This window comes from Lontra canadensis, unplaced genomic scaffold (genome assembly GCF_010015895.1).
Source record: "Lontra canadensis isolate GAN:19392208 unplaced genomic scaffold, GSC_riverotter_1.0 scaffold30, whole genome shotgun sequence".
Taxonomy (NCBI): Eukaryota; Metazoa; Chordata; class Mammalia; order Carnivora; family Mustelidae; genus Lontra; species Lontra canadensis.
Genome location: NW_022631024.1, coordinates 11,525,365 through 11,552,669, shown reverse-complemented (window position 1 = coordinate 11,552,669; position 27,305 = coordinate 11,525,365). Strand labels below are relative to the sequence as shown.

The window sequence follows — 27,305 nt, the reverse complement described above, 5'->3', positions numbered from 1 at the left end:
GAAAGAAAATAGTTTTGACCTCATTACACCTCACTTCCCAAAAGGGTCTTAAGGTTAGTGGTCCATGGAGACTATAACTCTGAAAACTCCTTATTTAGAACAGTGGTTCTCAAATGGGACTATTTTGTTCCCCAAGGGATCATTTGCCAGTATCTGGAGACACTTCTGGTTGTCACAACTGCAGGGGAAGGAGAAGGGTGCTATGCTCCTGGTAGAGGCCAGAGATGACACTAAACAGCCTATAAGACACTGAAAACGTTTCCATAACAAAGAACCACCTGGTCGGAAATGTTAATACTGCTGAGGATGAGAAATCTTCGTTTAGAACAAAAACCATTTTTTAGGGTCGCCTGGGTGGCTCAGTGGGTTAAAGCCTCTGTCATGATCCCAGGGTCCTGGGATGGAGCTCCGCATGGGACTCTCTGCTCAGCGGGGAGCCTGCTTCCCCATCTCACTCTCTGCCTGCCTCTCTGCCTGCTTGTGATCTCTGTCTGTCAAATAAATAAATAAAATCTTTAAAAAACAAAACAAAACCAAACCCATTTTTTATGAGAAAGAAAAAGTATCTAAAACTCAGCACATAAAACCACTGCCAGCATTCTGGTATTTCTTTCCTGTGCTTTCTCTATGATAGGTCTTTTATCTATTTTTTTAATTTTTTAAAAAGATTTTATTTATTCATTTGATAGACACAGCAAGAGAAGGAACACAAGCAGGAGGAGTGGGAAACGGGCTCCATCCCAGGACCTTGGGATCATGACCTGAGCCGAAGGCAGACACTAAGCGACTGAGCCACCAAGCGCCCCTGATAGGTTTTTTAGTGTTTTATTACATATGAAATTCTTCAGCATTGATTTCCCAAGAGATACTATGTTCTAGCATTTCTAGAGTTTCAAGTTATTTCATGTGCTTTAAAGGATTTTAAAAAAACATCCACAAAACAAAAACAAAACAGCCACATAAATTATAAGTGGGTACATCAAAATTCACTCAGCAATTCTATTTTTTAATCCTTAGGTTGTTTCTCATTTTCTGCCAATAGGGAAGCTATGAAGAACATCAATGTAAATGCTACAAAGAACGTAAGACCTTCTGCATACACGGAACTGTTTCCTGATGACTGATTCCTAAAGTAGGCTAACTGAACCAAATTTAGTTTGTGAATTTCCTTTCTTTTAGGGCCTGAACTCATGACCCTAGATCAAAACCTGAGCTGAGACCAAGAGTTGGATGCTTAACCAACTGAGCCACCAGGCACCCCTGGTTTATGAATTTTCAAGGCCGTACATATGCACTGCCAAATTATACCCCAAAGTGCTCTACCAACTGATATTATCACCAGCAAAATTACAAGATTGCCAGTTTGAATGTGATCATTTTTAAGTCGTTCTCTTTTCCCCTTCTTACCATGAGTTACTTCATCCATGTCTGGACTAGTGACAGAATCTTTACCCCCAAAATCAGAGCTGCACTCGGATCTCAGGTCTTCAATCTTATTGGGAATATCCTCAGAGGTTGCACTTATGCCTTTAAATAAATAAATAAATAAAGTAAAAAATAAACAGCAAGAAGAACAAAATAACCACACGAAAAGTATATGAAGTTTGGAGAAATGTAAATATTCTCCAAATTTTTATGTCCCAGTGCTATACGTGCAAGATGTTTGGTATCAGATCCTTTATTGTACAACTGCCTACATATGCTTACCTTGATTTGTACAACACAATCACAAGTATCATGTGGTATCTAAATACAGTAGCAGAGGCCACTAAGAACAGAATTAGGGAACACACACAGACTGTTTGCCAATTACTTCAACAGGCTCTATAAAGCCACACGTTAAGTTCTCAGAGATTTAAGGTTCCATGGAAATAATTTTGTTTCCTGGAATATTCCTCAACTCTTAAATAAAACATATCTCTTTGTTATCAATTTTATAAATGGAGAGGTGGGAACACACCTTGCAATCCTTATTCCTTAAAACAAGACAGACATACCCGACACAACACTGAGGCCTGGTGTGCTGGGGCGGGAACTGACCTCCCTGACATCTGTATCATCAGACGTGCTACCTAGTCCAGAGCAGCTCTCCAGCTCTTGTAGACGCTCCTCCTGCTTTAGATCCGGGGCCTCTAAACAGAAGACATGAGGTGCTACATTAGTGATTCTGTTAGCACACCACAGTTTCAGCTTGTGACCCACATGAGGGAAGCTACCAGAATGTGAATGAAATCATTGTAAACAGATTTCTAAGTCTGGGCCAGTTAGCAAAGTTGCTTAGATCGAGTGTTAAAGAAGCTGAGGTTGTGATTTTCATTCCAGTATAGGCCAGTTGTTGTGCAAAGGTGGAGACTCTGCCTGTAGATCACTAATCTCATAAAATATGCTATTGGTTAAGAAGTAAACTCCATAAGAGAATACAAAATATCTTAACATTAAACCAAACATTTTCTAAAAAATAACTTCTATGGGCACTCAATAGACAGTAAGCTAATCCTACTGTCTCCTTATGTAAAGGGCAGCATATCTGAGTCCATTAATACTATAAAGCATATCAGAATCACTTAATTATTCTTGAGCCAAGTAAATCAGATAGAATGTTATTCAGACATACAGTTACTTAAATTTGCATTCTGGTAGTTGACATTTCATTGAAAGCAAAGTTTTATCTTCATAATCAGAATACCAAAAAAAGGAGAAAATGTAATTTTTAAGAAAAGAGAAAGTACAAAACACTTTATATACATTTATAATAATCCTGTACAAAATAATTCTCAAGACTCGAGAGTCTCAATTTCAGTACATTTTAAAAATATATTAGCTATCTTTTAAAGGGTCAAGCTCTCTCTGGGATGAATCTAGGCATGCTTACCAAGCATCCAACCGCTCAGGGTTTAAGTTGTACTGCTATTCCTATTTTGTGATGAGTTAGTGGGAGATACTGAACTGAGCGTCCCACACAGAACTCTGGTGAGTTGCTGCCAAATACTTAAAAATAACTGAACACACAGGCAAAAAGCACCTGCCACCTTAGCCTATGCCATCCAACACTGCATTTTTTTCTTGATGGACAGAAAATGCCCTAACTGTCCACCTGAAATTCTTAGTAAGATGGTTGTGTCACACTTGACAAAAATGTACATGGTACAGAAATTAAGATACCTTATATTGAAAACTTCTGTGCAAATCAAAAAGCAAACAACGATGGCATACTAACCTGAATCACTTGGCAATACCTCTACACTCCAAGCTTCGCTCGTTGTCTCTGATATGGTAGAACCAGTGCAGGGGTCAAGAAGCACCGACCCTGAGCCTGGCAGGCACAGTAAACTGCCTAACATGTTCTCTGCTGCTGCACCTGTATAACCAGTGGGGAGCAAAGGGTTAACGAAGATCCTGATGGAAAGAGCAGTGATAATGGAGAAGGGCCAAACCCTAAACTAAGGTCATCTCTACTCTCTCCACCAGAAGGAAGCCCAAGTAAGTGTAATTTCAATCAACAGCACCACTAAAAACAAATTTCCCACTTCGGTCACAAGGGCACAAGCTCCTTTTTCTGTTTCCTTCTGTTCACCTTGGACTCTCCATAGAGAAAACATCCATCATTAGGGTCAAGTCATTTCAACTAGCTTACATCTGGGTTTTGTAGCACATTTTTACATGTGTCCCTAAATACCTAAACTGTATAGTCCTCACAGGGACTGAAAACACTCAAATGGAGATAGTTAACCACACAAAGTTATACTGGCCAAATATGTTTTCTTCCGGCACATTAGCCACATATTTAGAGCAATAAAATATATTTGCAGGAAAAAAAATATATTTTCAGGAAAATACACGTCTCTGTAGCACGCATTCAACTGCAAATACAGCTCATTGCTCAAACAGCTTTCTGCCAGGAAATATACTACTTTGGCCCCTGAAACAAAGTAATGCAAAACCAATGAAGAAATCTGTTTACACTACTTATAAAGACAAATAGAAAGGATTAAACGTGATTATACACCCGCGTTAGAAATACTCAAGTTCAGGATGCTCCGCGACGTCTGATTATGCTATTGTAGCGCATAGGAAACTTTTGGCAAAAGATTACTGGTGAAAGTTACCGTTTAAAGATATATCATAAAATAATTACAAATAAAATAACGTCTGGAACTTGCCTAAACATAACAGGGGGATAGGGTAAAAGGGTAATGGGAAAAGAGATGAGACAAAACCGGCCACGTGTATACGTGTGCTAGTTGAAGCTGAATGACGGGTACATAGAGTTCAGTCTTCTCTCTTGGATTTGACTGAAATGTTCCATGATTTAAAGTGAAAATGAACATGCTGCTTATAGGACTGTATGAAATCTTTCAGAACTCACAGAACAGCAGTATCCTAAAGACGGTGAGTTTTCAAGTATGTAAATTGAACCTCAATACACTTGACATTAAAAAAAAGAAAGAAAAAACTATAGTCACTCTTTTGGAACTGAATTAATCCTTCCAAAAGAAAATTATTTTCTTTTTTCTTTTTTTTCTTTTTAAAAGTAAGCTCTATGACCAACACAGGCCTTCAACTCACACCCCTGAGATCAAGAGCCACATGTTCTACTGACTGAGCCAGCCAGGTGCTCTACTAAATTCAAGTTTTAGAGAATCTCAGTACTATATTATTCTGAAAGACTTTATGGCTATAATCTATAAGAATTTTCATCTTCAGGTAAGCTGTTTAGTCTCAAACAGAATATCCTAAGAATGTATATTATGCCCTGAAAACAAGAAGACTGTTTTTTCCTTTTTGGCAGGGAAGGGGGAGTTAAATGCAGGTAGGGAAAAACACTACCTATATTTAGGTAAAGAAAGAAAGACAAAAGTGCCTTGTTACATAGAGTTATCTCAGCTTCCCAGTCTGTCTGTCAGAGGCTGAAGTCCCTGCCCATGAAGGGTAGGTGGGTATGAATACCTAAACAGCAATCTTCCAGAGGAACAGCAGTTACCTGCAATTTCTTGTAAGCGATCTTCATCAATGTTAGGGTCAAAATCACTTCCCAAGACATCTGTACTCCAGGTCTCACTCACTGTTTCTGATATATCTCTGTCATCTGTCAGTCCCATCATGTCACGTATTTCAAACTTCCTTAGCTTATCATCAAGATTATCTTGTGTTGTAGCTATCAAAAATAAAATTACGCACTTTAAAAATGGCAGCACAGCTTTTTTTTTTAATCAACTTTAAAGATACATATTTTCTCATGAACACTGAGCATGCAATACCAAGGCCCTGAATTATCTCCCTACGGATGTACTATTTCCCTCTCTGAACAAAGCTCAGCATATGGACCCCCATTTCTGATAGATTAACTGGGGCAGTGTGATTCTGATAAAAAACTGGGATATATTTCCCTCTCCATGTATTTGCACAGGCTTTGTTACTTGCTTTGGCCAAAAGAGTAAAGAAGTGGGCCAGTTCCAAGGCTAGACCTCAAAAGACCCTTATAAACTTCTGCCCCCTTTTTCACCTTTGGTTCTACCATGAGAACAAGTTTAAGCTAGCCCACTGGTGGATGAGGGACCACAGGGAACAAAGCAAAGGTCATCCTAGAGCAGCCACCTCCTCACTGAACAACTGTCCCCCAACTAAGACTGGCAGAGCTCCCTTCCCAAGCACCGGTGACTGCAAATACATGAGTCAGTCTAGTAAAAATCAGAACCACCCAGCTGACCCACAGACCTGAGAGCACAAATGAATGTTTGTTGTTTTAAGTCACTAAGTTTTGAGGTGGTTGGTTACACAGCAATTACTCTGGCAATAATGAACTGATAGAAAAATATTTTTTTCGTTTGCCTTGAATACATTCCCGATACTAGAGTTTTCTCTCTTCCCTTGACTAATGAGTAAAATAGTCTGTAATTTGTCTCAATTTATTAACCTTGTGTTCACAAAATGTAGACACCAACCACCTATATCAGAATCACCTAGAGGGCTTGTTAAGTGATATTCTTTCAACTTCTGTCTTAAGCTATTATTTTAGGTTTCTTTCTTATTTGCAGAAAATTTAATCCTAACTATATGACAAACTAGTCCAGTAAAATATACTACTACTTTTATTCAAGCCACACATATCCCAACTGGCTATGCTCTTTTCCTTTCTGAAAATGAACTGCACAAGGATTCCTAGAAATGAGACATGGGAAATGGTCAGTTTCCCAGGTTATTTTTTGCGCACTCAGGTCTCAGAATATTGCCTCTGACCCAGCTGATCTGCAATCTGCCATCAACACTCCCTTGAAAGCCACCAGTGATCTTTAAATCAACAAATCCAAAGAACTTTTTCAAATTCATCTTCCTAAAGCACAACAGGGATCCCTCTACTTTTCAGTCCTTACCCCACGTCATTCCCCTACTTGGCAGCTCCTGAGTTAAGGACTATGGTTTCCCACTTCCCTGAGCTGCTTGTACTATTCTATTCTTTCACCTAGAATGCCCCATCTTTAGTTTCTGCCAATGCAATGAGAGCCGGGCTTTAAGGCTAGCATTTTCTTCCACTAAGTTTTTTCCTACACATCTAACCACCTGTATCTCCCACTCAGAATCGCCAAGGCCCTTTTAGAACACTTTCAGACATTTGTTTACCATCCTCTCCCTATTCCAAGGGCCCTTAACCCCAAGTATTTATCTTTGTATCCCTTAAAATTTCAGTATTACAGGATTGGAATGCCAAATATGACAGAATTCAAGCAATTCATTTTAATTATTCTATGTAACTTAAGCCTAAAATAATTCATTTACCAACCAAATATTTTTTCTAAAGATTTTATTTATTTATTTGACAGAGAGATCACAAGTAGGCAGAGAGGCAGGCAGAAAAAGAGGGAGAAGCAGGCTTCCTGCTGAGCAGAGAGCCTGATACGGGACTCGATCTCAGGACCGTGGGATCATCACGTGAGCCGAAGACAGAGGCTTATTAACCCACTGAGCCACCCAGGCACCCCCCCAACTAAACATTTTTAACTGAAAGAATTATGAATAAATGCAAGTTTTCTGGTCGTTATATAAGCAACCTACATTTATTCTTTTACTAAACACAGCCAACCTACATGGAAACATATAGTTTATCCTGAAGCCAGGCAAATTCTTTGCTACTTGAACAAATGTGTTCAACTTCACTTTACCTTGTTCATGCTCTAATAGCTGGAGAGCTTCAACTCCATTACTCCCAGAAGGTCCTGCTCCAAGTTCTGATACAGACTCTCCTTCCAGGTCTAGAGAGGACACTGAATTAGAGCGATTTGACGGACCTAGAGAAATGTTTATACTGTGAGTACGTTTTTTAAAAGTCACAAGCCACCATGCAACTTCTCAAGCCTTGGTAACAGACTGAAAACTAATTAAGGTGCATTTATTTATTTCTATGTATATATTTATTTTAGAGAGAGAAAGTATGCGAGCATGGGGCACAGGGAGAAGCAGAGGGAGAGAGAGAAAATCTCAAGGAGACTCCCGCTGAGCACGGAGCCAGATGTGGGGCTCGATACCACAACCCCGCAATCATAACCTCAGCTGAGATCAAGAGCCAGATGCTTAAGCAACTGAGCCACGAAGGTGCCCCAAGGTGCTTTTATTCATGTATTCATTTTTACTAAGGTGCTTTTTAATATTTTTTATTCATTGTGGGAGAGGGGCAGAGAAAAAGGGAAAGAGAATCTCAAGAAGGTTCCAGGCCCAGCATGGAGCCTAATATGGGGCACAATCTAACAACCCTGAAATCATGACCTGAGTCAAAATCAAGAGTGGGATGCTTAACCAACTGAGCCACCCAGGTGTCCCAGGGTGCTTTTAATACTGCATCTGTACCTTAAAAATACACATGCCCTTTAAGCCAGCAATTGTGCTTCTAGGAATTTATCCTAGGAAACAACTCAAAAACTCACCTAACATTGCTTGTCGAAGGGCTTTTTATAATGCTTGGAAAGTAAAAACAATCTTTATGTTTAATCATACAAGAATGTTTAAATAAATTATGCCCACTTGAAGTTAAAGAAAAAAAACCTTTAAGAACCTAAGTTATTTAAGAAAGGGAAGTGTCACCGCTAGACTGTTAAACAAAAAAGGGTTACAAAACAACATACACCTACTCTTGCTATAAATAAACCAAAATGCTGTTATTAATACAATGGTACAGGTGCCTGGGCGACTCAGGCATCCAACTCTTGATCTCAGCTCGGGTTGTGATCCCAGGGTCATAAGTTCAAGTGCCCAAAAAGTAGAACGGTGAAATTACAATGATTCAATTTCATTTCTGCATTTTCTAGAATGAATGTACATTACTTCTGTTCTAAAAAGTCAGAGAAAAAGGAAAAATTATATTTTGCTTAAAATGATAGTAAACTCAACTTTCTTCATTAAAAAAGTTTGTCCTCGGGGCGCCTGGGTGGCTCAGTGGGTTAAGCCGCTGCCTTCAGCTCAGGTCATGATCTCAGGGTCCTGGGATCGAGTCCCGCATCGGGCTCTCTGCTCAGCAAGAAGCCTGCTTGCTTCCCTCTCTCTCTCTGCCTGACTCTCCGTCTACTTGTGATCTCTGTCTGTCAAATAAATAAATAAAATCTTTAAAAAAAAAAAAAGTTTGTCCTCATACATGAAATGACAAATTCTCACTACACAATCTACAGTTTTAATTTTCTAATGTTATTCCCATTTCCATTGTATCTTCCTGCTTCATAAAGATGTGTGTGTGTGAATAAAGAAACACAGAACATTTAAGGTATACACAACATCCTAAAATACTAGTAAGTCCATTTCTCCCATTTAGACATGCACTCTATCCCTCTAAAGGAGCTTCATAAGCTTTGGGATACATTAATACTAGAGAAACTTGGCATTATTCAAGTCTCAATAAAGACCTGTATCTTCTCCATTTTATATGATCAAAGGTCTTTTGCAATCTTTTTCTTTTTAAATTTTTTTCTTGCAATCTTAGTTTATTCCAGAAACAATCCTTATAGCCAACTGTTCAAGATCATTAGAGGAAAACTTCATTACTCTCCTCAGGGAGAGGAACAGATGGTATAATTATAATTTATAAGGCTCCTTTAAAGATCACAAAAGAAAGTATTACTTGAATCACATTAACTCTTTGAATGAAGTAACCCTTCACCTTCAGATATTCCTTCCAGATTATCACTGCAGAGGGAAAAGCGCAAGGTTTTATCAGGTTTACCGTGGAGTTTGTTTTCATCGACGGGGACATCTCCTTGTCCTCCATCTGAAAGTTGCATGTTTAGGACCTGAAAAATAAAACGCCATTGGTTTATGAGAGGTTACTGATAGGAAAACAGAACACAGCAAATGCATATTTAAGTTCTTCTTAACCTTAAATTTTTATTTTTAACAAAAAACCCATTCACAAGATTCTGATCAAGTTTTTTACTGTAGTTAACTGATCAAGCAGAACAATTTAAAAAAAAAGTGAACCTACGCCCTTCCATCACCGGGTATCAGAGACTGAAATCTCTGGCAATCAGGTATCCGTGAGCAATGTGTAGGATCCTAAGAATCAAAAGGCTTTGGAATCAGCAGGCCGGTCCTTCTGGCTCTGCCATGTGCCAACTATGTAGTCTTGGGTAAGTGATTTAAGCTTCTTTATCTATAAAAGAGTCATGGTAACAGTATACATACCATGGAGCTATTGAGGATTAAATCTAAAAAGATGCACAGAAAGCATTCTTTCTCTGGCAAAATGACATTAAAATTGCAGTACATTTTTTAAAAAGTTGATAAGCTGATTTCACAGGAAGAAAACAGGAACAAAGTATCTTGTAGGCACCAGAATTCAATCAATCCAGTTTGAACCTTGCCTCAATCACCATATACACAGCCACAAAATCCATACCAGGAGCTGAAGTGTACCTTCACAGCCATCTCTAGCTTAGAGTGGATGGCCTTTTTACAAGGTTTCTACTTGTTAGATGACTTCCAAATAACAGAATTACTTTGTCACTCCACACAAGCCTCATAACTCAGCTGTAAACACATATCTCCAAACTAATGAAGAACTCCGTGCTTTGCTGAAAGTCAAACAGCATGTTTTAAGCACACTGGAACTCGAAATCACAGCCACTGGGATCCTAGGTTGTTGGCAGAACATGAAGAACAGTCTCCTCACTTAAGAAGAAGAAACCCCAAACCCTGTAGGTGCTGTTTTGGCCCTGCATTAAATGACTAAATTAAAGGGGTTTTCAATGGCTCTGTACCTTTATTCACGTGATGCGCATTTTTTTTTAAATTTTATTTATTTATTTGACAGAGAGATCACAAGTAGGCAGAGAGGCAGGCAGAGAGAGAGAGAGAGGGAAGCAGGCTCCCTGCTGAGCAGAGAGCCTGATGGGGCACTTGATCCCAGGACCCTGAGATCACGACCTGAGCCGAAGGCAGCAGCTTAACCCACTGAGCCACCCAGGCACCCCTCATGTGATGCTTTTAAAAAAGCCATTTAAAAACAGAGTAATTTGAGGGTGTCTGGGTGCTTACTGGGTTAAGTGTCTGACTCTTGATTTTGGCTCAGGTCATGATCTCAAGGGCTCTGAGCTCTGCGATGGAGCCCCACGTACAGCTCTATGCTGGGTGTAGAGGCAAGTGCTTAAGATTCTCTCGCTCCTGGGGCAACTCGGTGGCTCAGTCAGTTAAGCATCTACCTTTGGCTCAGGTCATGATCTCAGGGTGCTAAAATCAAGCCCCATGTCAGGCTCCCTGTTCAGCGGGAGTCTGCTTCTCCCTCTGACTCTGCCCCTTCTCCCCTCCCCCTGCTTGTGCTTTCTGTCTCTCAAATAAATAAAATCTTTTAAAAAAAGATTCTCTTTTTCTCCCTTTGCGCCTTCCCCTACCCTCCCACTCAAACAAATAAATAAAAATAGGATTATTTTCCTATCTGCTTGAAATTAAATGCAGACGTAAAATTTTACATTTTGTATTTTTAAGATAACTTGGCTCCTTAAACTCATAGTGAGAGCAATGTACAAAGAATCTTCAGGAAAAAAATCTATCTAAAGGCCTAGAGAACAGTAAGATTAACAGCAAACAAAAGGCTCATACCACAAGGAAGAGATTTCCCTGCACAAGAATGCAGGCTGCTGCCTTCAGGACTGCCAGAGCTGGGAACCCAGGGAAGGTTGAGCAGGGAAGGTAAAACGCCACTTCTCCCTAACTGAAATTCAGCAGTTGCTTTTCCTCGTCTAACATTCCCCATATGTTTTAAGTTTATTACATTCTAGAGTTCCTAAAAAGTTGATTCTGACAGTTTTTGCCAGTTCATTTGTGTGTGTGTGTCTATGGACAGAGTTCTAGACTTGGACAGAACTCTTTCCTAAGGGTCATGCCACAGTTCCAAACACAGCTGTACCAACCACTATCATCACTTCATTGACCACTGTAACTAGTCCCTTTATCCCAGGTCATGAATAGGTTTTCTTGACTAATAAGCAGTCCCTGTTGAGTATAAAATGATGCTTCTTTTTGATTTCTTCATTCTTTTTGCCTCTGTTCCAAGCTCTTCTGTATACGAATATCTTAAAAGTGATGCCCACACCCCAAGTCCATTTCTTCAAAATATTTTCTTTTCTTAGTTTTCTTTTCAATTCTGTCTACCATTTCTTTCTAACCGACCAAAAAAACAGAATATTTCTAAAGAATGTCTGGCTCTTTAAAGCAAGAATACCACTACTATATCATCAGAAAGAAAAGAAACAAAAAAACATTTCCTACAGGTCAATGGAAAAGTCTTTTCAATTTCCATACTACAATTTCCTCGCTTCCTGTCTCTTCAAGACTATGAGGAAAATTCCTTTCGGTGTAGCCCTAATCACCAATTATTGTGCTATCAATGCATTAATGTGAAAGGCCCCCAGAACTGTTCACAGGGAGTTTGGCATTTAATGCACTCATAGAAGCAAGAGACCATGAATTAGAAAAAAAGAAAAAAGAAAAAAAAAAAAAAAGAAGAACCTAATTCCTTAATATTGATGGCTCTAAGTTAAACGTAACAATACATTCATACCTCATTTTCTGACATCATCCCTGGAGTTAGCTGGGGACCTGTCCCTAAGGAAATGACCAACACCTCTTCTGGCTGTACTTCCTGGATGGTTTCTTGAGATGATCCTTCATGGTCCATATGTAAGTCCATTAGCACATTGGTGCGGCTTCTACTTCGAGTTGCTAATAAAAAAATTTTCAAATATAATTTAGAGAACAAGACAAGATGAAGAAAATGGTACAGTAAATACAAAAATGTATCTTCTAGGACATTTGCGCATGCACAAAAAAAGAGTGGAGAATATGAATTTTTAAAAAACCCTACATCTTCCCAGTTACTCTACTAATGAGTGACATAGATTCTCCTTCAAAACTGATAGAAACAATGGTCTATGTGCACCTGACCGTGACACACAGACAAGTGCACCTGCAGGAACAGCAAACACATCTCTCAGTTTAAGACTTGGGGTGACAAGAAGAGCACTACCTTATTTCTTATCAAAATACCGTCAACTATTTCTCCTATGATTTAACTGCCACTGAACTCATAAGCGTCAGAAAATTTTCTATAGAAATCTGAAAGCCATATAAAGTAATATATGCTAATTGGACAACCACTGACAAAATCACAATCAGTTTTTTAAAACACGCTGATTTTCCTGAAATGTACCAATCTCTTTCCAAAAATGCAGAAAAAAAGACTTCCCTATGTTTGAATATTAAGTTTCCCTTCTGCTTTATAGAAACATTCTAAATTAATGAAAAATCTAATTATTTGGGGGAGCTCTTTTCTGTAAGTAAACAAGGTTTGTTTTTTTTTTTTTAAACAAGTTTTACCTGTAAGTAAAAACAAGTAATACTTTTTTTCTAAAATAACCATCCCACACACCTTACAAGAACTTTTGGATACTGAAAGACTTAGATAGTTTGGCAATTTCTCTATGAGTTTAAGTCTTCTGTGGTAAGTTTCAAATTTCTTTCAGAGGGCAATAAAATTCAGTATAACTGGAATCCCAAATACAAATTCTACTTCGGTACAAAATAAAAGTACAGAAATAAAGCAAAACCACTATAAATAACAAATGTCTTTCAACTTCACTTTGAGTGAAAACTGACCTACTTGAAGACAAATATAAAGAATTCTCTTGGGGAGCCCGGGGGCTCAGTTTGTTGAGCTGCTGACTCTTGGTTTCTTGGTTTTGGCTCAGGTCATGATCTCAGGACTGTGGGATTAAGCCCCACGTCAACTTCCGCGCTCATCGGAAAGTCTGCTTGAGATTCTTTCCCTCTCCTCTCTGCCCTTCCCCACTGTGTGTGCATGCATTCTCTCTCTCTCTCTAGTAAATAAATCTTAAAAAAATGAGAGGGAAAATGAAGAGTCCCCTACACAATGCTGTAGATCTGTTCATCAATCGCTCTTACTTTCAAAATCCAGAGCACACTTCAACTTCCAAAAGTTGAACACAGGCTCACTCCCACCTTTAAATAAACCCTCACGCACTGTCTTCTCCTGAACTGGGAACTTAAGTTCCACTTCATGAATAACTACATGAATCTTAAGCAACAAACCTTAAAATTAATTCACAAAAAATGCAAATAACCAAAATCCATGTAGCAATTTACATAAAGCAAAAGCAACATGCACATGGAGCACATTTTCATATACTATTTTTTAAATGAAAGTTACATAAGAAGAGGAAGAACAGCCTATTACCCACCAAATGGGGTTACTAGAGTAATCTGAGCAGTAAGATTGGTGGCTGAGGAATCCCAGGCAGTGATGGCTGCTAACTGTTGTCCTGGGTTGCGAAAGCATTAAACAGAAAGAAAATCAACCCTCTGAAATAATGGACACATTTTTTAAAAATATGAAATAAATTCAATGACCAGGTCATAGGACTATATGAACTAACAGCGGGCAAATAATTGAAATTTACTTTTCATTATACCCATACTTAATGATACTTCTAGACGACAAGAAATGAAAGAACTAACAAACAGGAGTGAAGAATGGAGGGAAAAACAATTTCTGATTTACTAAAAATCACTTAATTCTTCATGTTAAAAAAGTGCAAACAATGGGTACCGGGTGGCTCAGTTGGTTAAGCAACTACCTTCGGCTCAGGTCATGATCTTGGGAGTCCCGGGATCAAGTCCCACATCAAGCTTCCTGCTTGGTGGGGGGTTTGTTTCTCCCTCTGACCTGTCCCCTCCCATGCTCTCTCTCTCCCAAATAAATAAATAAATAATCTTTAAAAAAGAGAAAAGTGCAAACAAGCTCTAACATTAAAAATAACTGTGTGTTGGGCACCTGGGTGGCTAGTAGGTTAAATGCCCAACTCTTGATTTCGGTTCAGGTTATGATCTCAGGGTTGTAAAATCGAGCCCCATATCAGGCCCCACACTCAGTGGGGACTCTGCTTATCTCGCTCTCCCTCTGCCTCCTGCCTTGCTCGTGTGCTCCCACTCCCTCTTTCTCTAAAATAAATTTTAAAATATTTCTTAAAAATCACTGAGTGTCAAACTTCATCCTTTTCTATTTTTAATTCTGAAAACTGGTATTTTGGGATGATGAAAGCCAAAGATTTGAAGAACATGTTGCCATATTTTTGTTGATGATACTATTCCATATTATGTTAAATGTAAGATGGATTAATTTTAAGAAACTGTCGGTTCTTAACAAATCAGCTCACAGAAGCTTAAAAATGAAATCCCGTTCTTCAAAATGTGTAAAATAAAGTAACTATTCATGTTCACTAACTGGAGCTGAGCTCCTCATTTTCATTACAAAACTGGCACTAAAACATTGTTCCCTTGGCTTAAACACTCTTTCTCTCCCTCTCTGGTCTATTTTGTCTAACCCCCACTCATCCTTCAAGAAAAAAGTATAAGCTTCACTGTCTCCAGGATCTTCTCCTGACACCATCACCACCCAGCCAACATGGGTGCCCCATAAACCTCCATGCATACTTATCTCCATCAAACACAGTATAATGACGGCAACTGGACTCCTCTTATTCTCCTCAGTTAGACTACCAGCAACTACCAGAGCAACAGCATATCCTAATGGTCTTTGTATCCCCAGTGTCTAGCATGGTGCACCCCCACCCCATTCAGGACAGTGATTATACCTACTCTTTTTGCATGAATTAAATGAAACAACATCTATAAAGTGCTCATCCAGAGTCTGGTACAGAGTACATGGTAATGTTCAGTGTGTGTGTGAGTGTGTGTGTGTGTATAGATAACAGATGTTTACTAAGTGAATAAAACGTAATTAAACCCAATTCTTAAATAAGCTTGACAAAATAAAATGAAATCTTTGTTTTATAAAATAACAAAGATACTTTAGCTCCCTGACAAAAATTATTAATAATAACAACAATGGAAAAATTGTAACTGCATTTTCATATTTACCAACAGAAACCTCTAAGTTATTATTTTCTTGTATTATTTAGAACTTCGAAGAAATGACAGGGCTATATATTTCAAATGACACTTCCAATTTTTCCTAAAAAAGTTACTAAAATATGAACAAAGTATACTGTAGTGGCATGATCTCAATTAATTGTGAAAAGTACATCTAGATAAAGCTAAAACCTACTTATAAACCTTAACTAACTGGTACAATTTTTTAAAAATTGTATTGGTATCAGTAAACGCAAAGAGAAAGGCTTTCCCAAATTATTTAAAACCATATTCCAAAACACTGAGCGGTAATAAAGGTCAATTAAAAACACTAAATTTAAGGGAAAGCCCAAATATGAGAAATGCTCTTTACCTATAGGCAATCGATTCTTTTTATTTGCTGGAGTGGTTGCTGGAGACAGCTGAGGAGTATTATATGGGGTCATTTCCAAACTGCTGCTTTTTCCCGGCTTTGCCTGGGGCAGGTTTGCCAATAAATTGTCAAGAGCCATCCTATCTTCTTTCAATTGATCTCCAGACATCACACTCTTCATAAAATTCACCTGGCAAAGGTAAAAGGACATTAGCTAGTGAGATCAATTTTTCAAACACAGTATCTATTTCTCACACAATGTACTCATCTATGACTCTGCCCATGCTTAGATAAATGACTTCTGAGAAAATCCTATTAAAGAATACAGCCATTACCAGAGTAATAAGCTGACTATAGGTTATATAAACCACAGTTCTGCTCAATCCTTCCAGAAGATTAACGGAAGACATCGGAGGGGTCTCCACTGCACGGCCCCCAATCACAACATCAAGAAAAGCAGCAACACAGCTCTGTTAAACAGGAAAAGATGACAATGAAATATTTCCTCTTTTAAATAAGGGAACAAAATTTCTAATTAAGGTAGATAAGCACACAAAAAGTTTTTCTTCTTGAAAATTCTATTAAACCCAACAATGAAAAAATTAAATTCTTTTTGAATTGACACAGAATTGTCTCTATGAAATTCTGGTACATGAAACAAACATGAAACAGAACAGTCCACACTACCCTACCATTTGTGAAAAGAGGCGGATGGGGTGACTGGGAAAACATATGTAAGAATTTGCTTGTATACATATAAACCTCTTGAAGAAAACATGAAAAACTGAGAACATCAAGAACCTTCTGGGGAGGAAATAAAGGTTAGAGATCAGAGGTAAAGTGGAATTTCACTATATAACCTCTGAATTTTAAATAAGGCTGAATATATAGCCTACTCAAATATGATTAAAATCTAATTTAACTGAACAATGCCATAAAACATATTTATGAAATACACTTAAAATTATATAATTATTACTGATTTGCTTTAGTGATTTTTTTAAACTAAACTATCTATTTATTTAAAGATTTATTCAACCATTGTAGAGACAGCGAGTGTATGCACGAGCACACACACGCACTCAGTGGGGAGGGACAGAAGGAGAGAGACAAAGAGAGAATCTAAAGCAGACTCCCAGCTGAGCGCAGAGCCTGACCTGGGCCAATCTCAGGACCCTGAGATCATGATCCAAACAGAATCCAAGAGTCAGACACTCAAACACCTGAGCAACCTTATTTATTTAAGACTTTTTTTTTTTTAAAGTAATCTCTACACCCGGAAAACCTGGGCAGCTCATTGGACGCCTCGTTTCTGCTCTGGTAAGGATCTTGAGGTCATAGGATTGAGCCCCATGTGGGGCTCTGCACTTAGCATGGAGTCTGCTTGAAATTATTTCCCCCTCCCTCTCTCTCTGCTCCTCCCCCTGCGTGCATGTGCATGCTCCCTCTCTCTAAAATAAATAAATGAATAAATAAAATATTTAAAGTAATCTCTGCATCCTACGTGGGGCTGGAACTCCAACCCTGAGATCAAGAATTGCATGTTCTACCAACTGAGCAAGCCAGTCTCCTTATCAAATTTTTAAAATAAAATAATCTTAATAGCTCTTTGGCTCTCATTAGAGTGACATCTCCTCAACAGTTTAATAAGTAAGAATTAGTAATCTTTACTGACATCTTCCTTTAAATGCTACTAATCCAACACTGTATTCTCTATAGCTATACTAAGCATATCTGAAAAGAATATTTAGTTTATTCTCAATAAATTAAAGGACAAGACTTAATAAAGACAACAGTTAAGTTCACTAATACTTCGGGAATATTTTCTAGAAACAGTATTTTACATGAGATAGTATTCTTACTTTGTCAAATTTTCCAAGGCCACTCTTTGTCCGCGGATCTCCCTCTTCAGAGCCGGTCATGGCCAACTGCTGCAAAAGGCGGCCAACCTGCAACCCAGAGCAGTGGTCGGGAGACGTGGGCTATAGGTACTTACAGATCCTTCTCTATGAAAGTGCTTTCATTCTAGTCTAAAAAGCTGTTTCATAATAATATTTATACCACCTGACCAGGCATGCAAAGTAGGGTCCCAAATTAAATGTCTATCTTCTCTACATCAGCTTTTACTATATTTAGATGAAAAGTCATAGACAAAAGAAAATTTTACTTTAACATTACACTGATGATATAAAATAAAAATAAAACACCTTTGTTTCTGATATTATACTTTTCATACATTTAGATATTTTAAAATTCACTTGCAAAACTTGATTCAAATTACTTGAAGTTAATATTAAGTACATTTCCCTTTAGAGTTCACAAAATACTTAAGGTAGAATTTTTTTTCTAGATTTAAAAAAAATCCTACAGAACAGAGCTGCTTGGAAAGTAAATGTTAATTCACACAGCAGGTTCCTTACTGGTAAAAGAGAACTGTTACTTTATTCTTACTTTTTTCCTTACGATTTATTTATTTATTTATTGCAGAGGAGGCAGAAGGGACAGAGGGAGAGAGAGAATCTCATGCAGACTCCCCACTCAGCACGGAGCCCAACATGGGGCTCCATCTCATAAACCTAAGATAATGACCTGAGCCAAAATTAAGAGTTGGACGCTTATCGACTGAGCCACCCAGGCAACCCTAATCTACTCTCTTTAAAGACACTTTGGGGAAAGCTAATACCATACAGTATCATCTTAATATCTGGTATAATTCCCTTTTTTTACTCATTTTGACAATAAGTGATTCAATCTCTACTGGAATGATAAAAATAAAAACCTAGAACTACACTATATTAAGAATAAATTTAGTGTTTCATAGATGATAAAAATCTTTTAGTTTTACTTCAGGGATTTTTATATAGTTAATTGTTAAACATAACAACATAACAGAAATGACCATGGGAAAAAAAAGCTTATCATTAAAAAAAAAATCATCCAAAGATATATTCTAAATAAACTCAGTTTTTTCTTTACAGTATTTCTGGGGGACAGGATATGATTAAAAGATTCCCTTAAGAAATAATAACATGGGGCGCCTGGGTGACTCAGTTGGGTGGGCGACTGCCCTTGGCTCAGGTCATAATTCCAGAGTCCCAGGATCAAGTCTCGCATTGGGCTTCAAACTCTGTGGGGAGTCTGTTTTTCCCTCTGGCCTTCTCCCTTCTTATGATCTCTCTCAAATAAAATTAAATAAAATCTTTAAAAAAGAAAAAAGAAATAATAACATGGAGGTGCATGAGTGGCTCAGTTAGTTAAGCATCCGACTCTTGATTTCGGCTTAGGGCATATCTCAGGGTTGTGAGATCCAGCCCTATGTCAGGCTCTACACTGGGCATGGAGCATGCTTAGGATTCTCTTGCTCACTCCCTCCCTCCGCCCCTCCCCCGTCCTCCTCTCAAAAATAAATAAATAAATAAATAAATAAATAACAAGATTTCAGTAGTTCTCATGATAGAGGGGAAAAAACTGCTAACATAAATCCAAAACTCCTCGTTCTGGAACTCTGAGGACCAGAAGAATTTCAATTTCAAAATTTAAAGATTTTAGAAAGGTCGATTAGCACATACATGTAACATAGGCAATATTAGGGACGCATCCTGTAATCAAATGTATTCACATTTCTGCAGCAAAACCTGAGTATTCATTAGCCCTAAAAGGAATAACTAGCAGTGATAAATAGCCTCACGTTAGTTTAGGTCATGTTTTGCTACCAAACAATGTATAAAAGATAATGCATAAATATTTTCAATCATCCTGGTTTTGAAATCATGGTAAAGGGATGGTGGCCCTGTTCTAGAAAATCTAATCAACTAGGGGTGCCTGGGTAGTTAAGTTGGTTAAGTGTCTGCCCTCAGAGTCCCGGGATCCAGCCCCACAGCAGGCTCCCTGCTCTGCAGGAAGTCTGCTTCTCCCTCTTCTTCTGTTCCTCCCCCAACTTGTGCTCTCACACTCTCTTTCTCAAATAAAAAAAAAAGAAAAGAGTAAAAACTAACACAAGGGGCACTTGGATGGCTCAGTCGGTTAGGAGTCCGACTTTTGGTTTTGGCTCAGGTCATGATCTCAGAGTCCTGGGATCAGGCCCCACATTGGGATCCAAGCTCAGTGGGGAGTCTGCTCGAGGATTTCTCTCCTTCTCCTGCCCCTCCCCCCACTCTCCCTTTCTCTTTAAAATAAACAAATAAATCTTTACACAGGAAAAACTAACAAAATATAATTTTTAGGACTGTATTTGTTTGGCAGAGAGAGAGAGAGAGAGCGCAAACACAAGCAGGTGGAGTAGCAGGTAGAGGGACAGCGAGAAGCAGGCTCCCTGCAGAGCAGAAAGTCCAATGCGGGGCTTGATCCCACAACCCTGAGGGATCATGTCCTGAGCCAAAGGCAGATGTTTACCAGACTGAGACACCCAGGTGCCCCCATAACTAATATTTTGTGACTACGGTATTTTTAAATCCCAATTTAACTGCTTTTCTTTCTTTTTTTAAATTTGTTTCAGAGAGAGAGAGAGAGAGAGTGTGTGTGTGTGTGTGCAAGCACAAGGGGGTGGGGGGATGGCAAAGGGCGAGACTCTCAAGCAGATGCCCCGCTGAGAGAGGAATTAGACCTTGGAGACCAAAGCAGGGCTCCATCCTACAACCCTGAGATCACGACCTGAGCTGAAACCAAGAATGGGACACTCAACCGACTGAGCCACCCAAGTGCCCCATAACTGCTTTTATTTCTTAAGAAGCAAATATTTAGGGGCACCTGGGTGGGCTCAGTGGTTAAGTGTCTGCCTTCTGCTCAGGTCATGATCCCAGGCTCCTGGGACAGAGCCCCACATTGGGATCCCTGATTGGCGGGAAGCCTGCTTCTCCCTCTCCCACTCCCCCCCTGCCTGTGTTCCCTCTCATGCTGTGTCACTGTCAAATAAACAAATAAAAATCTTAAAAAAAAAAAGAAAGAAAGAAAGAAAGATTTAAGCCAGTTTGAGGAAACAGAATAGTAAGAATGTAAACATATTGCCATCATATTTTGTTCACACCACACTACTCACTCAACTGACTTTCAACTGAATGCCACATTAAAAAGCGTACCTGCATCAGATTAAATCTTGCCACCTCATTAATAGGAGCATCAGAAATTATTCCATACTGTTCTGGATTGACAACTGCAGGACAAATGAAGCAGGCCAAGAGGAGATCAGTACACATTGCCCTGACCTCCCCAACTTCCAGTCTGTCCACACAGGAGAGGGTTTTGTACATCTGTGACACAATCCACCTCAAACTATGTGGAAAGCAGTACGTGTTCTGCTTGAGATAACCAATAAACTTGTTCACCAGAGCCACCAGTTTGGCCTCATTGGAATCCACCATCTCTTGAACCTTTTGCCTGAATCTCTCTGAGCCTTTTTCTCCGAAGAGCTTTTCCTGTTGTAACGGGGAGAACCTATCGATCAGCTTGTTTGGATCTGTCTCCAGGTGGTCTTCATCTTCAACAAGCAGCTGCATGATTGGCTCATGTAAAGTGGCTGTGAGGAAAAGTTTGGCGGAAAACAGTCCTTCAGAAAAAAGTTTAAATAAGATGCTGAAGGCACAGGTTCCTCTCCTCAAAAGTCGCCTGGGGTTGTCACTTTCTTTAAGTTCAAATTCAATCAAGTATCTCAAAACCTGAAGGAGGTAGCTTTCATCTTCTTGCATGATGCAGTTGCCATAAAGGGAGGTAAAAACTGTGTATATAACACTTTGTGTGTTCTCCTGATTCAGTTTCTCCCCAGCAACCAACGAGGAGGCAATAAGACGAGGATTTTCCCTTAATCGACTCAAGAATTCTCCATAAGCAGTCTCCTGAAATCCCAATTGCTTGTATCCATCAACAAACTGTGTATCTTCCAAAATCTTGGCATGTTGGCAACATTCAGCAGGGGAGGCTTCAGCACTAAAAAATGAGCAAACAAGCAAAACAATAAAAATCGGTAACAATAATACGGTACCACTGAAACATGGAAATGTAGACTGATTATCGTCCTAGTAATGAGACCACTCCGAACTGCTCAAATCTTCCAGCCGACCAGCATCTGAACATGCGAAGAAAGGCGAAAGCCAAAAAGTACAAAGGAGGACAAATTCCTCCTAGTTAATCAGGTTCAATAAAAAATATTAAAAAAACCCATTATTCTGATTTCTGTTATGAAAGATCAGTCCTGCTTTTTTTCAGCTTCACATAAATGGAATCATACTTTTCTGCATCTGCCTCATTTTCTCAAATTTATACCTCACCACCACTCTTCTTAGAGTTAAAAACTGGTTCCTGAAGCAAAAGAATAAGATATTAACACAGTGAAAAAGAGGTTTCTAAAAGTGAGAGGTAGATATACAGGAAGATAGACAGAATTAAAACATGGAAATGCACACAGTTGACCCTTGAACAATGTAGGGATTAGGCGCACTGACCTCCCTGTGCAGTGGAAAATCCTTGCATAACTTTTGACTCCCCAAACACTTAACTGCTAATAGACTTCTGTTAACCAGAAGCCTTACGTATAATATACTCGATTAACAGATTATTTCATATAAGTATTATATACAGTATTCTTACAATAAAGTAAGCTACACAAAAGAAAATATTAAGAAAATCATAAGAGAAAAATACATAGTACTCTATCAAAAAAAATCCATGTGTAAGTGGACCCACAGGGTCAAATCAGTGTTTAAGGGCCAACTGTGTATTAAATAATACCGGGAGAAAAGGGGTGCCTGACTGGCTGAACTGGTGTAGCATATGACCCTTGATCTCAGGGTTGTGAGTTTGAGCCCCATATTGGGTACAGAGATTACTCAAAAAAAAATTTTTAATCTTAATATAATAATAATAATAGAAAAGTAGAGGGGCGCCTGGCTGGTTCAGTGGGTAGAGCATGTGACTCTTGATCTCAGGGTCATGAGGTCAAGCCCCACACTGGGTGTGGAGCCTACTTAGAAAAAAACACAAGATAATTTACTCTCAGCAAAATAAAAGGTTATCATACAAAGATACAAAATTAACTGGTGTGGTACAAAATATTAATGCTTAAGTTATAATTCTCTAAAAAAGCCTTAATTAACAGACAAAATAGGCAAAGACTCACCTTAATGTTGATTCAAACTATCTGAAAGCATGCACTTTGTTGGAAATAGATTCATTTATTTATAGTCAGCACAGAAAAAAATTAAACGCCTCAAAACCTGTTTTTTTTACCTGGTTATGATAAGCCGATCCAAATTAATTCTCTGTTGCTTAGCAATCCATGCTGTACGATACAACTTTTCGGCTGTCTTAAGGACATCTGCATTGAGCCTCTGAATGAGCTGTTTCTCAGAGTTCACATATAAGCGTTCCTGCTTAAGGTGATGGGCCAAGGTATGAATATCCAGCTTCACCATCTTCAAATGTGGAGAAGGTACAAAGGCTGATCACTAAGAGTAAAAAGGTTTAAAAACTTAGACTGTTTTTCCAAAATCAAAAGGGATAAGAGAATACATTAAGAATTAGGGTACATTTAGTACTATGATTAACTCTAATTTTAAAATAATCTATATATTTTTTGCAAAAGCATTACAGGTTCAGGATAGAAAAACTGGTAAATACAGATAAGGGGGGGAAAAAAAAGCTCCTAGTAAGAAGGCCACTGCTCAAAGACAGCCACAGTAAAAATTTGTGTATTTCCTTCAAGTCCAGTATCTATTTATTAGCACTAGAGTTTCTTTGACTACTCCCTTTTACACTGCCATCAGTCAACTTAACCTGTTGACTTGATCTTCAAAATACATCTCCAATCTACTTCTCACCACGTCCATCATCCTCTCTCACCCAAAGGTCTATAATCACCACTTCATAACTGATAGCCCTGCTTCCTTTCTTGTACTACTTGAGTCTGTTCTCTACATAGCGTAGAGTACCCTTTAAACTTAAGTTAGATCACCCTATTTCCTTACTAGAAACCATCCAATTTTTAGAATGAAATTACATTTAGAATGAAATCTAAAGGTCCTACATGATCTGCCCCTGGCTACTTCTCCAACCTCATCTCCTACCATTCTACCCTTGCTCACATAGCTCCAGACGCACTGGCTTCCTTGCTTAAGAGGCCAAGCATGCCCCTTCCTCAAAGCTTCCTGCATTTGATGATCCCTCTGTCTGGAAGGCTTTCCTCCAGGTATCTTTGCATGGCAAGTACCCTTACTTAACTCAGGTCTCTCTGTTCAAATGGCTACTTAGAAAGGCCTTCTTAGGTAACTCCTAAAATAGAAACTATCACTTCCTATTCCCTTTTCTGGACTTTTTAAAAAGTACTTGCCTCTGTCTAGCATTATACTACAGATACCTACTTGCATGTTCACTATGGTTAGAGTATGGTTCCCCCACTAAAAGGTAAGGGCCACCAGGGAGGAGTATGGCTTCTCTGTTTTATTTACTCACAGCTGCAATTTTAGCGCTGAGCAGAGCACCTGGTTCATAGCAAGAATTGAACAAATATTTGCCAAAGGAATGAATGAAATCACACAAATCTTGTTTATCTAGTAGTTAAACAAACTGATAGAAATAGCACACATATTTTAAAGCATTATTATTTAAGCTATACCTGTGAACCTAGAATGCCTGCCAGACCACACTTTTTTTTTTTTTTTTTTTTTTTTTTTTAAGAGGTCCAACATGATCTGAGCTGAAGGCAAATGCTTAACTGACTGGGCCACCCAGGCACTCCTGTTTTTAGATATCTTTAAACTTTCTTATTTTAATGAATTACTGAAGACTAAGAAAATTTCAGATTTTACCATCTAACCTGAATCTTACTGCTTTCAAAACCACTTTCTTGGGGCACTTGGGTGGTGCTGTCAGTTGATCAGTTGAGCACCCAGCTCTTGGTTTTGGCTCAGATCATGGTATCAGGATCATGCGATGGAGCCCCAAGTCAGACTCAGTACTCAGTTCAGAGTCTGCTTGCGACTCCCTCTCCCTCCTCCCAACTGTGCTCTCTCTCTAAAATAAACATATCGGGGCGCCTGGGTGGTCCAGTGGGTTAAGCCTCTGCCTTCGGCTCAGGTCATGATCCCAGGGTCCTGGGATCGAGTCCCACATCGGGCTCTCTGCTCAGTGGAGAGCCTGCTTCCCCTCTCTCTCTGCCTGCCTCTCTGCCTGCTTGTGATCTCTGCCTGTCAAATAAATAAAATAAATAAAATCTTTTAAAAAAATAAATAAATACAATAAAATAAACATATCTTTTGAAAAAACAACTTTCTTATACCTTATCAATTCCCTAGCAAACTCTGTCAAGCCTTTATTCCAAATCACCCGTATCATGAAGGCCCTCATCCTTCTCTCCTCTCAAAAGATAAAAGTATGGGCGTCTGGGTGGCTCAGCCAACTGAGCATCCAACTCTTGATTTCAGCTCAGGTCATGGGATCAAGCCCCGTGACAGGCTCTGTGCTCAGGGTGGGGGTCTGCTCACCCCTCTCCCTCTGCTCCTCCCCATCCCTCTCTCAAGTACATAAAAAAATTAAAAAAAAAAAAAAAGACATAAGTATGTCCACTAAAATGATCTGTTAATAACAAAACCATGTGGGTACATTAAGAAAAATCGGTGACATACAGACATATATAATCGTATTCAATTTACCGAAAATTCACGTATGACTTTATAGACTTCCATGTGGGAACTCTAACATCCTCTCGGGGCCTCTAAGTACCCAGACTAAGAACTGTAAGTATTACAATTAAGGGCAACAATAATGAAATGGGCTCTTAAAGATCTAAATGTTTCATTAATTAGTTCTGTTACTTTGGGCACATAAAGAATATTCTCTGAACCTCAGATTTTTTTCAACCATAAAATACGGACTCCATATCTATATTTATTTTACCCCTGGTACAAGCAACATATTAGGTACCAGGAATAAAAAAAGGGATAAAACCTGTGTATCCTTAAGGACTTTCTAACCTAGCAGAATGAAGCAGACATGCAAGCAAATGGCTGTCCAAAAATGTTACGGGAATTATGCTAGAAGACTGTACAATGGAGATGGAGGGGGAAGAGAAGGAACATGTATGGCACCTCATCTTAAAAGGCAAGCTGGGGAGGGGGTTGAGAAAATGAGTATTTGCCAGAGCTAAAGAAGATGGTGGGCGGGGTAGAATTCCAGATACGGGGAGTCAACCAAGCAAAGGCACAGAGGTATGTAACAAAGAGTACAATTTAGACAGCTACCACGGCTCGCTACAGTTTGGGGGATGGTGTCTGTGTGTTCAGTGGGGGGGGAAGGAAGGGAATGTACAGAATGAGAGATAGGGCTGCAGAGACAGAAGGTACACAGAAGACGGAGTTAAGAAACTTGGACCTTATACTGTAGGTGATGGGAAACGTTTTAAACAGGAAATGAGTAAGATTACATTTTTATTTGGGAGCAGAAACTCTGGCAGCCTTAAGGAAAGGATGAGGAGGTGAGTATGGGACCAGAAGAGAGACTAAAATTGTTGACAGGCAGGAAATGTGGTGGCAATGGAAAGAACAGGACAGGTTTGAGAAATGTTACAAGACAGAAATGTAAGATTTTTTTAACAACAAATGAGGGAGGAAAAAAAGGTAAAAGTTTCCAACTCTGGGAATAAGGGTGGGTGTGGTATTAATTCACCACAGTTGAGTACTGTATGGGAAAATACTGAAAATGGTGCCTTTACACACTTCATCTTCATTATATTCCTCTGAGATAAGTGCTCTGCAGCTAAGGAAACGGAGGCTCAGGGATATGAAGTAATTTGCCCAGGACCACACAAGTGAGAGATGACAGAGCCAGTACACCATTATTATTACCCCGATCTCTACAAGAATGACTCACAAATGCTGTGGTTACTTAGGAGAATATCATATTTTTAAGAGACGTATGCTCAAGTATGTAGAAGTAGTGTTAGGATCTGCAACTTACTTGTACAAAGTTCAGCAAAAAAATGAGACTTTTAAAATGCAGCAAAATGCAAGCAACTGTTGAATCTGGGTGGAGGGTAGACGATAACCATTATACTACCTTTCAATAATTTCAGTACGTCAGAAATTTTTCATAATGAAAAAAAAGATAAAAATATTTTGCAAGGGGTGCCTGGGTGGCTCAGTGGGTTAAAGCCTCTCCCTTCGGCTCCGGTCATGATCCCAGGGTCCTGGGATAGAGCCCAACGTTGGGCTCTCTGCTCAGCGGGGAGCCTGCTTCCCTTCCTCTCTCTGCCTGCCTCTCTACCTGCCTGTGATCCCTGTCTGTCAAATAAATAAATAAAATCTTTAAAAAAAATTTTTTTTTGGAAATTCTCAAACTGTGCCCTTCTTGCTGCTTTACTACAACTTAATTCAACGAACATATTACTGGGCTTGGCTGGAGCCTAGCCAGGTTCCCTAATCTCAAGGAGCTCACAGTCTAATTATAACCGAAATATTGTTCAAGATAGGAAATATAAAATGTTTCCAATGACACAGCAAAATATCAACCAATTTATACAATTCAGAAA

The 27,305-nt window shown here is 39.0% G+C and overlaps 1 protein-coding gene across 11 annotated transcripts in view; it reads right to left on the bottom strand.

Annotated features, from left to right (window-relative positions):
- GAPVD1 (GTPase activating protein and VPS9 domains 1) overlaps positions 1-27,305 on the bottom strand; it is a 79,730-nt gene that overhangs the window by 24,945 nt on the left and 27,480 nt on the right. For 2 of the 11 annotated variants that reach the window (XM_032865853.1, XM_032865856.1), the window contains exons 2-14: positions 23,012-23,229; positions 20,869-21,712; positions 17,656-17,742; positions 16,129-16,263; positions 15,794-15,983; positions 13,731-13,811; positions 12,035-12,195; positions 9,140-9,269; positions 7,158-7,283; positions 4,982-5,155; positions 3,218-3,358; positions 1,998-2,132; positions 1,408-1,527 (exon numbers count right to left, since the gene is read on the bottom strand). In XM_032865853.1, the coding sequence (XP_032721744.1) occupies positions 1,408-1,527; positions 1,998-2,132; positions 3,218-3,358; positions 4,982-5,155; positions 7,158-7,283; positions 9,140-9,269; positions 12,035-12,195; positions 13,731-13,811; positions 15,794-15,983; positions 16,129-16,263; positions 17,656-17,742; positions 20,869-21,712; positions 23,012-23,196 (2,509 nt within the window). In that variant the 5' untranslated portion in view covers positions 23,197-23,229. Of the gene's footprint in view, positions 1-1,407; positions 1,528-1,997; positions 2,133-3,217; positions 3,359-4,981; positions 5,156-7,157; positions 7,284-9,139; positions 9,270-12,034; positions 12,196-13,730; positions 13,812-15,793; positions 15,984-16,128; positions 16,264-17,655; positions 17,743-20,868; positions 21,713-23,011; positions 23,230-27,305 lie in introns of those variants that run through there. The other 9 variants (XM_032865855.1, XM_032865862.1, XM_032865861.1 and 6 more) reach the window with 7 other exon arrangements.